The sequence below is a fragment of the Anolis sagrei genome, chromosome 12 (assembly GCF_037176765.1).
Source record: "Anolis sagrei isolate rAnoSag1 chromosome 12, rAnoSag1.mat, whole genome shotgun sequence".
In the NCBI taxonomy this organism is placed as follows: Eukaryota; Metazoa; Chordata; class Lepidosauria; order Squamata; family Dactyloidae; genus Anolis; species Anolis sagrei.
In genome coordinates this window covers 12,865,016-12,875,574 of record NC_090032.1, presented here as the reverse complement: position 1 = coordinate 12,875,574, position 10,559 = coordinate 12,865,016, and the positions used below count along the sequence as shown (strand labels likewise).

The 10,559-nt window shown below is 42.7% G+C and overlaps 1 protein-coding gene across 2 annotated transcripts in view; it reads left to right on the top strand.

The window, feature by feature from the left end:
* Nucleotides 1-531: 531 nt before the first annotated feature.
* Nucleotides 532-10,559, top strand: part of GANAB (glucosidase II alpha subunit) — a 38,315-nt gene continuing 28,287 nt past the window's right edge. The window contains exons 1-6 of one of the 2 annotated variants that reach the window (XM_060758258.2): nucleotides 532-615; nucleotides 4,641-4,736; nucleotides 5,045-5,153; nucleotides 5,889-6,016; nucleotides 6,965-7,144; nucleotides 8,835-8,900. In XM_060758258.2, coding sequence (XP_060614241.2) covers nucleotides 590-615; nucleotides 4,641-4,736; nucleotides 5,045-5,153; nucleotides 5,889-6,016; nucleotides 6,965-7,144; nucleotides 8,835-8,900 — 605 coding nt within the window. In that variant the 5' untranslated portion in view covers nucleotides 532-589. The remainder of the gene's footprint in view (nucleotides 616-4,640; nucleotides 4,737-5,044; nucleotides 5,154-5,888; nucleotides 6,017-6,964; nucleotides 7,145-8,834; nucleotides 8,901-10,559) is intronic. The other variant, XM_060758259.2, reaches the window with a different exon arrangement.

Here is a 10,559-nt window from a genome sequence, read left to right as displayed (position 1 = left end):
ATTAGGAAGAACTGATGGTAAGAGCTGTCTATATGGTGCCTCGGAGTCCAATTGAGTCTCTTCTTGAGATTTTTAAGCAGAGGCTGGATGGCCATCTTCTGGGAGGGCTTTGATTGTGCCTACCTACTAGGCAGAAGGGTGTTGGACTGGATGGCTGTTGTGCAACTCTAGGATTCTATAATAATAATCTTTGATGATGATGATGATGGAATCTCCTCTGGAAGTTTTGGAGAAGTTTTTAAGTACAGGCTGGATGTCCATCTATTGGGAGGGCTTTGCCCTTTGGTCTCTTCCAAGTCTAGGATTCTGTAATAATATTTGATGATGATGACAATGATGGTGATGGGAGTTTTTAAGCAAGAGTTTTTTAAAGAAGGGGGTTTTTTAAAGAAGGGATATCCCTGTAGACCTCTTCCAAGGCTAGGATCCTACAGCGCATGCACATCACCTCTTCCAACCAATCGCAAGCGCAGCGTTTGTGTCCCTCCTTCCTCGGGCGCGAGGAGCGGTGGGCGGGGCTTCTTCAGCACGAGCCAATGAGATCCCTCGGTCGAGGCTCGCGGTGGGGCGTGGCCAATCGAGATCCAAGATGGCGCCGGCGGCAGCTCTGAGGAGGTAAGGCGAAGCTGACCGGGGAGGTTTGCGGGCGAAGGAAGTGTTCGGGCGAGGCTCTCGTTTAACCAAAGGCCGGGAGTCACCACCAAATATCTGGGACAGTACCTCCCAATGTTGTCCGCTTGCTGCCCTCGCCGTTTCCCCCTCCGCTGGCCCTCTGCCTTCCCACAGGTGCCTGCCTGGGCCTTCCCTCGATGTGCCCACGTCACTTCCGGCCCTGCCAAGTTCGTGAGCAGAGCAAGAAATGAATGAATATGTCCCTCTTTCCCTGGGGAAGTTGGACTTGGCTCCTGTAAACATGGCTCCTTGGCTCCTCTCCTCTCACGTTTCTGTAATCGCTTTACCCAAATAATGCTGCTTACTTTTCCTAAGTCAGGCTTTTGGTTTGCTTTCTTGTCTTACTATCTTATAATAATAATAATAATAATAATAATAATAAAACTTTATTTATACCCCGCTACCATCTCCCCAAGGAACTCGGTGCGGCTTACATGAGGCCGAGCCCACAGTACATCAATAAACAAAAGCAATAACAATAATCAATACAAAACAGTTAATATAAATCTCATAAACAAAAAATAAACAATAACAACACACAAGCATTTAAAAACCTATGGCCGGGCCAAATGTAATAATTTAAAATTTAAAAAATAATGCTGAGCATGAACAAGGTAGGATATAACTGGGATAGGGTTTTCAAAGAAAGATGAGGGCACGCAGGCAATCCTAAATCAATGGTAAAGTGCATTTTGAGGACAAATTCCATATTCTGGGAAGACACACTGGAACAGCCACGTTTTCAGGCTCCTAAAGACTGCCAGCGTTGGGGCATGTCTGATGTCCTTGGGAAGTGAGTTCCAGAGTCACGGGGGCCATCACCGAGAAGGCCCTCTCCCTCATCCCCACCAATCACGCCTGCAAAGGAGGCAGGAGCACGAGTAGGGTCCCTCCAGATGAGTGAAGAGATTGTGTGGGTTCATACACAGAAATGCGGTCACGCAGTTGGGCGGATCCCAAACGGTTCAGGGCTTTCTAGTTAAGAACCTGCACCTTGAATTGGGACCGGAAAATGAACAGCAGCCAGTGGAGCTCCTTAAACAGGAGGGTTGACCGCTGTCTGTAAGAAGCACCAGTTAGTAACCTGGCTGCTGCCCGTTGTACCAATTGAAATTTCCAGGCCATTTTCAAGGGCAGCCCCACGTACAGTGCATTACAGTAATCCAATCTGGAGGTGACTAAGGCATGGATCACCCTGGCCAGATCTGACTTCACGAGGTACGGTTGCAGCTGGCGCACGAGTCTTAATTGTGCGAAGGCCTTCCCAGCCGACGACTGAGCTTCAGGTGTAAGTGATGAGTCCAGGAGGACACCCAGACTGCAGACCTGTGACTATCCCCACCTCCATAAAGTCATGGAATGCATCTCTTTACTGCCAAATTAATCCAGAATTAAATCAATTTAATTGCAGTGCCTCAATGCTACGGAATCCTGGAAATTATAGTTTATTGAGACACGAGCAGACTTCAACAGAGAAGGCAAAAGAGCTTGTAAAACTACGTCTGTAATCCATAGCACAGTTAAAACGGTGTCGAACTGCATTATTTCCACAGTGTTGACCAGGATGGGCAAACTTCGGCCCTCCAGGGGCTTTGGACTTCAACTCCCACAATTTCTAATAGCCGGTAGGCTGCTAGGAATTGCAGGAGTTGAAGTTTAAAACCCCCAGAGGGCTGAAGTTTGCCCATGCCTAGTGTAGACATACACATAGTTGACCTGCTATTTTGAAATCTAGTTCACTGTGTTCTGCGATCACTAAAAAGCTCAACACTGACCACTTTCCATTTTTACCTGTTGAGCGTTCATTTTTCTATTATTATTAAATTTATTTATACACTGCTTTTTCTTTCCACAAGGAGACTCGAAGCTGTCTACATTACTGTTCATTTTTAGCACTCCTGGCCATTGCTATTGTTGAACCTCTCCTGGTGTATTCAATGTATTCAGTTTTATTTATTATTTTTTGTGTTATTTATCAGGGTTTTTTGTATTTTATGATTTATTTACTTTATTTTTATTTTATTTCTTTTTTTTGCTATTTTTTAATTAATTTATAGTTCTGTTTTCTATTGTCTAATGTGTTTTGTCCTGGTGTAGACTATTTGTATGGCTTTTTGGGGGGTGGGCATTGAATGTTTGCCATATTTGTTGGAACCCTCTGATTCCCTTCGAGGAGGTAGGGTGGTCTATAAATAAGGTTTTTATTATTATTATTATTAAAATAGTGTTATATATTCAAGGGTGCTATTAATGTTTTTGTCTGAAAATAAAAGATGTGATTCATAGAAGCCAAAGAATTTGAATTGCTTTAGATTTCATATTATGGTTGGGTGCATGTTGATCTGATCATATAGATGTATGTATGTTTGTCTGTTGGTTTGTACTACAATGCTCAGTGGCTTGATGGATCTGGACCAAATTTGGCAAACTTCATGATCCAACTTTAAATAGTAGAAGGTTTGAACTAAGAGAACCACCCCTTTTTGGGTCAAGAGGTGAGAGAAAGAAAGTTCTCAAAACAGATTGGCTGTTGCTGATGACATGAGGAACGAAGGAAAGATGGAAAGAAAGAGAAAAAATGGAAAAGAAGGAAATGAGAAGGAAGAAAGAAGGAGGAAGAGAAAAAGGGGAAAAGTGTAAGGGGAGGAAAGAAAGAGAATAAATACATTTTATTTATATCCTGCTCCCTCTTTCCAATCCTGTCAAATTGTTAAATAATATCCTAGCCATTATTGGAGGCTTGCTTTAAAAACCAGGTTTTAGCACCTTCCTAAATTGGAAAAAAAGTGGAAAAAAGAAGGAAGGACAAAAAAAAGAAGGAAGAGAAAAAGGTATAAGGGGAGGGGATGAAAGAAAGAGAAGGAAAGGGAAAGGGACAAAAAGAGGTAAGAAAGAAATATAGAAGAGTGAAGGTGTATTAGAGAACTTATAGTTTATGTTTTGAAATGCTTAGGATGCAAAGGAAAGTTTTAATGCATGCCATTGAAATTGACTATTTTGAATTGTCCATGCCATTGCTGCGCTGGTCCTGCTACATTTCTTAGATACCTGGTTTCAGCATAGGCACATTTGGAAATAACCTTTGCTCTGATAGTTAATGTCTACTCTTTGCTCTTTGCTTAGCAAGTCATTTACATGCTAAAAATGTTACTTTGGAAAACATTTTTGCCACTCAAACTTGTGGTCTAAAGAATTAAAGTTTCCAAATCCTGTGGAAGATTTCTAAACTTGAATAGTCTACATATACAAACCCTGCAATTTGCCCTATATAAAAAAATTGTCTTGTGTAGAATGGGCAGTTCCGCTTTCAGCTGTTTGTGTGTGTGTGTGTCAGGTGTGAGAAAATTGGCTGTCTGCAAGGACGTTGCCCAAGGGACACCAGGAGGTTTTTGATGTTTTACCATCCTTGTGGGAGACTTCTCTCATGTCCCCACATGACAGAGGGAGCTCATCCACGCTCTCCCCGGATTTGAACCTGCGACCTGTTGGTCTTCAGTCCTGCCGGCACAAGGGTTTAACTCACTGTGCCACCGAGGGCTCCAGATGTTAGATCATAGGGAAATGTAAATTCTTGTTGATCAACTACCACAACTTAGGAAAGAGACATACCAGTAGTTAAGTGCATGTTTTCCTTGCTGAAGTCCCATGTTTAGATAAGGTTTGAAAAGACCCAAAGCATGTAGAGTTCTGATTTCTACCCAGCTTAGTATTGCTCTAGCTGTGAGACTAAGGCTCCATTTACACTACTATATAATGCAGTTCAATGCAATTGAACTGTATTATGAAACTGCATTATGTGGCAGTATATAGATGGGGTCTTACGTGTTCTGGAAGGGCACCACCAAGTCTTGAGCTACTACACAGGACTTGTGTTTTCAAAAAGCTCAGCAGCCTTTGACACATCATGTGGAAACAAGATCCATGAACTCATATGTTGTCTGCAACGTTTTATGTTCCACTTTGCTTAGGATGGCAGCCGTTGTTTGGTTCACTCTTTTCCTAGCAGTCATCTCTGCTGTGGACAGAAGCAATTTCAAGACCTGTGATCAGAGTGGCTTTTGCAAGTAAGTCATGGATCTCCTGAAAACAGGAAAACAGGTTGAGATTAATTTCTCTATCACAATTCACATTTTTGGGATAGTGAGGAAGAATTTAGGTAAATGTCATCTTTTCTAAAGTGGTAAATGTCATCTTTTCTACTTGTGGCTGAAGTATACTTTTTAGCTGTATTTTGTAAACTTCCAGACTGGATGAAGTCAGGATGTAAATTGCTTTCAGTTATGATGTTTGGGAGTAGTCTGTTGTTCTCTTAAGCTGAGGTAAGACAGCAGTGTAGATGCAACTGTGGTAACTAATTATCCTTGCCCTTTAGGCGCCAGAGGAACATGAAGGCCAGGAGTTCCCCTTACAGGGCTTTGCTGGAATCACTGCAGCTCAGCCAAGATTCTATGAAAATCCAGCTGATCAATGAAGTTAACAAGGTAAATTAAAAGAGACTTTTTAAATTTATATCTCGCTTTTTGGACACAGATCGATCCTCAAAATAACTAATACTAGTCAACGAAAGAAAACCATAATTAAAACATAGAACAAGTTTAAGACAGTTAAAAACACTGGTAACAAAATTAATACTAGCACCTTTTTGTTGTTGTATTGTCATTTTTGTTTGAGGTCTGTTCTGATATCTATTCCAAACTAACAGTAGTGGTGCCTTTATGAAGTGGCTGTTAAAACTTGAGTCTGCTTTTATTTCATCGTATCAAAGTAAGCATGTACACCACATTTAAAACTGGAGTCCCCTAGTTGTAGTAGTCATTGTTATTCAGTGTCATCTAATTTTTCCTTTCTTATCATTTTGCAGAGTCTTGAATTTGACCCTGAATCTCTTTCCTTGCCAAATAAAAGATGACAGGTCTTTTTGCCATTGTTTTAAATGGAATGTCATCTGTGTGATTAGGAAAGATTGAAGTTAAAAGAACATATTTGGTAGAACATTCATCTTAATTACCAAGATCCTAACCGAAAGCAACAGTTTCTGCCCAAGTCTTTTTTTTAATCTTCTGACTGAAGGGGAATAGAAAGGGAGTCTGCATAAACTTTCCTTGAAAGGAAAATCCCACACGAAACTTCCATCAGCTTCAGCCAGTCCAATTGACAACAAGGGGTGTAGCATTTGAAGGACTACAAACTATCTTGACCGTCGTCTCCCCTTCCAGGTTCCTCTCCTCCTTGAGCTCTATGGCTTGAAAGGGAATATCACCCGGATCCGGATCAATGAGCTGAATCCACTCAAACCTCGCTATGAGGTACCCGATGTGTTAATCCAGGACCCACCTACCTCAAGGTATATGGAAGGAAGGCTGCATAGCCCAACGCAGCAGCCATCATTGTGTGGGTTGTGTTGGGGGCGGGAGTTTGGTAAGACCCTTTTGTTTTTAAAATTCTCTGTCGTATAACATTAAAGCACAGCTGCATCCAAGTAAATGGTAAATGTTTCAAAAGGGAGTATTTTGTGTACTGAATTTATGGAATTGCCCTAAAGCGTCATGCCATTTTTAGTTTGCTTTAGGAGAGCTTTCAGAGAAATTCCTGGAGAATGATACGTCTCTTAGTGGCCTCCTTATACTGGAGGAAGGACAGACTTAAAATGTACTATAATAAGCTAATATTATATTCAGAGGCTGTCTGCTCCTAAAGTGAAGGTGTTAGGCAGCAGCGGTAGAGGATCTGGGAAAGGGCATTAATTAAAAGAACAATTGGACTGATTGAGAAAAATTCTTCAAATGCTCAGTTCCAAGTTCTAATGGTACAAAGAAAGAGGTGAGGAGGAACCTCTCCTCTGTGACATAATTCTTGTGGAAACCTCTCATGTTTTCCCTCAGCTGTCCTAACTGAGAAATCTCAAATGCTTTAGCCAAAGCTGGACATCTTTGGCTCTCTATATGGTACTGGGCTCCAGCTTCTGACAATCTCAGCCTAGTTCTCAATCTTATGTTAGTTACTTATGTAGTTAGTTTAGCAAGTGAAGGAAAAGTCAGAGGACATATGAAACCTTAGGAGGAGGCATAGATGACGTCTGACCCTGAAATGTCTCCTGTTGGGATCCTTGATCCTCACTGAATTAGAATGTTGCAATGAGCCTGACCCCTCCCTCTCTATCCTATATCCCACCTCTCTAGAAGTGTGTTTACTGCCTACTGATTTCAGCCATGGCGTTCTTCTCTCTCCCCCTCTCTCTCCCCCCTTCTCTCTCCCCCTCCCCCTCTCCCGGTACCCTTTTCTCATCCCCAAGATTATCTGTGACAGGTCGTGACGATGAGAGTGTGGAGTTGTCCCTGGGAGATGAGAGCCACAAGCTCATCCTGACGGCTAAACCGTTCCGCATGGATTTGCTGGAGGGCCGGGAGCTGGTGCTGAGTGTCAACTCCCGGGGGCTTCTGGTCTTTGAGCATCTGCGCCAGAGGAAGGACTCGTGAGTACTGGGGCAATCCAGTGTCCTCTCTTCCTGCTTAGAGCCGCCGCAAACTAGGTTCCTGCAGGAGAAAACCTTGCCAGCACGTCCCTGACGTCATGAGCCTGCGCCTCTCTCCCCGCCCCTTTCTCTTTGCCAGCGTGATTTTTCCTTTGCTAGGGCAGCATTGACCGCATTTTCTCTCAGTTGAATTCTGCCAACTGAGAGAGTACGCTGGCAATGCTGCCCTAGCAAAGGAAAACCACGCTGGCACGGAGAAAGGGGCGGAGAAAGGGGCGGGGCGAGAGGCGGAGTCTCATGACATCAGGGACGTGCTGGCAAGGTTTTCTCCCGCAGGAACCTAGTTTGCGGCGGGTCTTAGAATTCCCAGATGCTGATTTCCTTCAGCAGAATGAATGGGATCTCCTAGGAGAGAAGACTGCAACGAAACCAGATGGGAGCCTGCTGAGAAAGGGTGGGACTGTTTGTTGAGAAAGGATGGGACTGTTTGGGTTGGTGATTATGGATTTCAAATATTTAAATTGTTGACTTGGTGAAATAAAGGCAGAGAGCGGGGTGCTAGTTTCAATTCGCCTCAGTTTCTTTTCTCTTTTTTATGAGCCAGCCTTGTCATTTCTGCAGAGAAAGCCACTGGATACCTAAAGTGAGATTAGTAATTTTTGGGAGGTGAGGGTTATATTTTCTTTTTGTTCCAGTCCTTCTTTTAATCCTGGGAGAGACTGTCACGATGAGCGGTACCAATGTTGCACATCAAGATTCCTTATATGCTTACAGTTTTTTAAAATGTGATTTCAATATTTATACTAGGATGATTTTAATGCTTTGTCTGAATGTTTAAATTTTGTTTATGTCTTATGCTTAATGGTTTTAATTATTTTAAGTCAAAGTTATATGCAGCAATTAGTTATTATGATTTCTTTGTGTTACTGTATGTTGGCATTGAAGTTTTGCCATTAATATGTTATAAACTGCCTTGAGTCCCCCCATGGGTGAGAAAGGTGGTATATAAATACAGTAAATAATAATAAATAATGCTCTATGGAACTGAAAGCTTTTGGCTATGACAATCTGCCTGTTTTATTTGGAGGCATCATTCGTTGAACCCTAGAAGGGATATCTTTTCTGAAAGGGGCCTCTTTTAGTCTCAGTCTCTCACCAATAAGTCGTCATGGAAGCCACCCTGAGTCCCCTTGGGAAGAGAGGATGGGTTAGAAATAAAGCATTATTATTATTATTATTATTACATCATCATCATAGTCCATTTCAGTGTATTTTTGAAAGCTAATATAGATGACAATTTTTTTTCCTATTTGGGGGCACAAAATAAGGTTTCGAAAAAGATAGACCAGATTCCCCCATCTGATGCCTTTCAGTTGTGTTGGAGTACAACCACGATCAACCAGCCAACAGTCAGGCTGCCTAGATAATATGGCTTGTGGTCCAACATATGTGGAAAGGCACCAGATTTGTGGAGTCTGGTGTAGGAAAAGCAACAGGCTTTTTGTATATGGGAGATGCTAGTTCACCCATCCGTCCCTTCGTTCCTAACTTGCTTCCCATTGTCCTCACAAAGCTAGGTTGGAGCAGGGCCAAAGTAGGGGCTGTGCCATCTGAGATTCCATGCACTGACTCTCATTGTGTTTTCTGTTTTTGTTGGTTCGTGCCTCCCCCTCCTGCTCGGCCCCCTCAGTTTCTCGGAAAAAGTTAGTAGCACGGTCGTTAGCATTTGGGATAGCGTCAAGAATCTTTTCTCTAGGTAAATCTGCAGCTTCTGCTACCGTTTCTCAAACCCCCTTCCCTCTGCTGCCTAGACAGTGGCTCTGCCCTCCCCATATATGTAGCTTGGGATATAAGTTACACTTTTCTGATCTGTTTTCTTCTGCCCTTGAGAAAAACCGAAATAAAAAGAGGATAGAGAGTAATATGCCCATATTTTGTCTTTCAAATCAAAGCATACACATTTCACAAGCGGTTCCACCTCTTATTCTGTCTAATGCTTTTTTCCTTGCAGAAACATGGGTTCATCTGTTGCCTATTTCATTTGGGGACAGTGCCAATTTAGTGTTGTGAGCACCAAATGAATGGTTTTCTGATGGATGGATAGATACGGCAAGGATATGCTGGTGGCTTGGTTTTCTTGGTTTACCCTTTTCATCCTCTTGGCTTTCCCTTTTATTTGAGGGGCTACATATTAAACAAGTTTGAAACTTAGTATATTACCTGAATGTAAGGGCCCTTCTTGTTCCCAAAACTTTTAGCCTACGCAAAATAGAATGTTTTTGCTTCCTGGCTTGTAAAAGATATTAGAAACTGAAACTTCAAGCTTGGATTAGTCAAATGTGGGCTAGGCAAAACTACGGTTAGGTGGATCTGTAATTGGTTAAGTGAATGAACCCAGAGGGTGATTCTCTCCAATGCTTCCTCTTCATCCTGGAAAGCAGTGACAAGTGGAGTGGCATCAGCAGGGTTCTGTCCTGGACCTGGTTCCGTTCAACAACTTTGTTAATGACTTAGATGTAGGGTAAGATGACATGATCATCAAGTTTGCAGACAACACCAAATTGGGAGGAAGAGCCAATAGTCCAGAAGACAGGAGCAGAATTCAAAATGATCTTCACAGATTAGAGAGATCATTGGCCAAAACTAAGTTCCACAGGGACAAGTGCAAGACAGACCACTTATGCAGAAAAAAAGGAAATGCAAAGATACAGAAAGGGGGACAATTCCTGGCTCGACAGCAGGACATGTGAAAAAGATTTTGGGGTCCTCGTGGACAGGAAGGTGAACATGAGCCAACAATGTCATGCAACAGCTTAAAAAGCCAATGGTATTTTGACCTGCATCAAGAGGAGTCTAGTGTCTAGATCCAGGGAAGTCCATGCTACCCCTCTATTCTGCCTTGGTCCAACCATACCTGGAATGTGTCCAGAGGAGGGCGACTCAAAGGATCAAAGGTCTGGAGAACTAGCCTTATGAGGAGGGGCTTAAAGAGCCTGCGGTTGAGAAAGCTGAGAGGAGACACGGTAATGGTCATGTATAAATATGTGAGGGGAAGTCATAGGAAGGAGGAAGCTTTTCTGCTGCTCTGGAGACTAAGACGCAATGGAGCAATAGCTTCAAACTACAGGAAAGGAGATTCCATCTGAACTTGCAGAAAAACTTCCTAACTGTGTGAGAGAGCTGTTCAGCAGTGGAACTTTCTGCTCCAGATTGTGGTGGAGGCTCCTCCTTTGGAGGCTTTTAAACAGAGGCTGGATGGCCATCTGTCGGGTGTTTTGAATGAGATTTTCCTGCTTCTTTGCTGGGGGTTGGATTGAATGTCCCACAAGATCTCTTCCAACTCTATGATTCTATGATTATGCGGTAAATCTTTCCAGTACTGCTTCAGTCTTTTGGTTTACAGTCATCTCGTGAG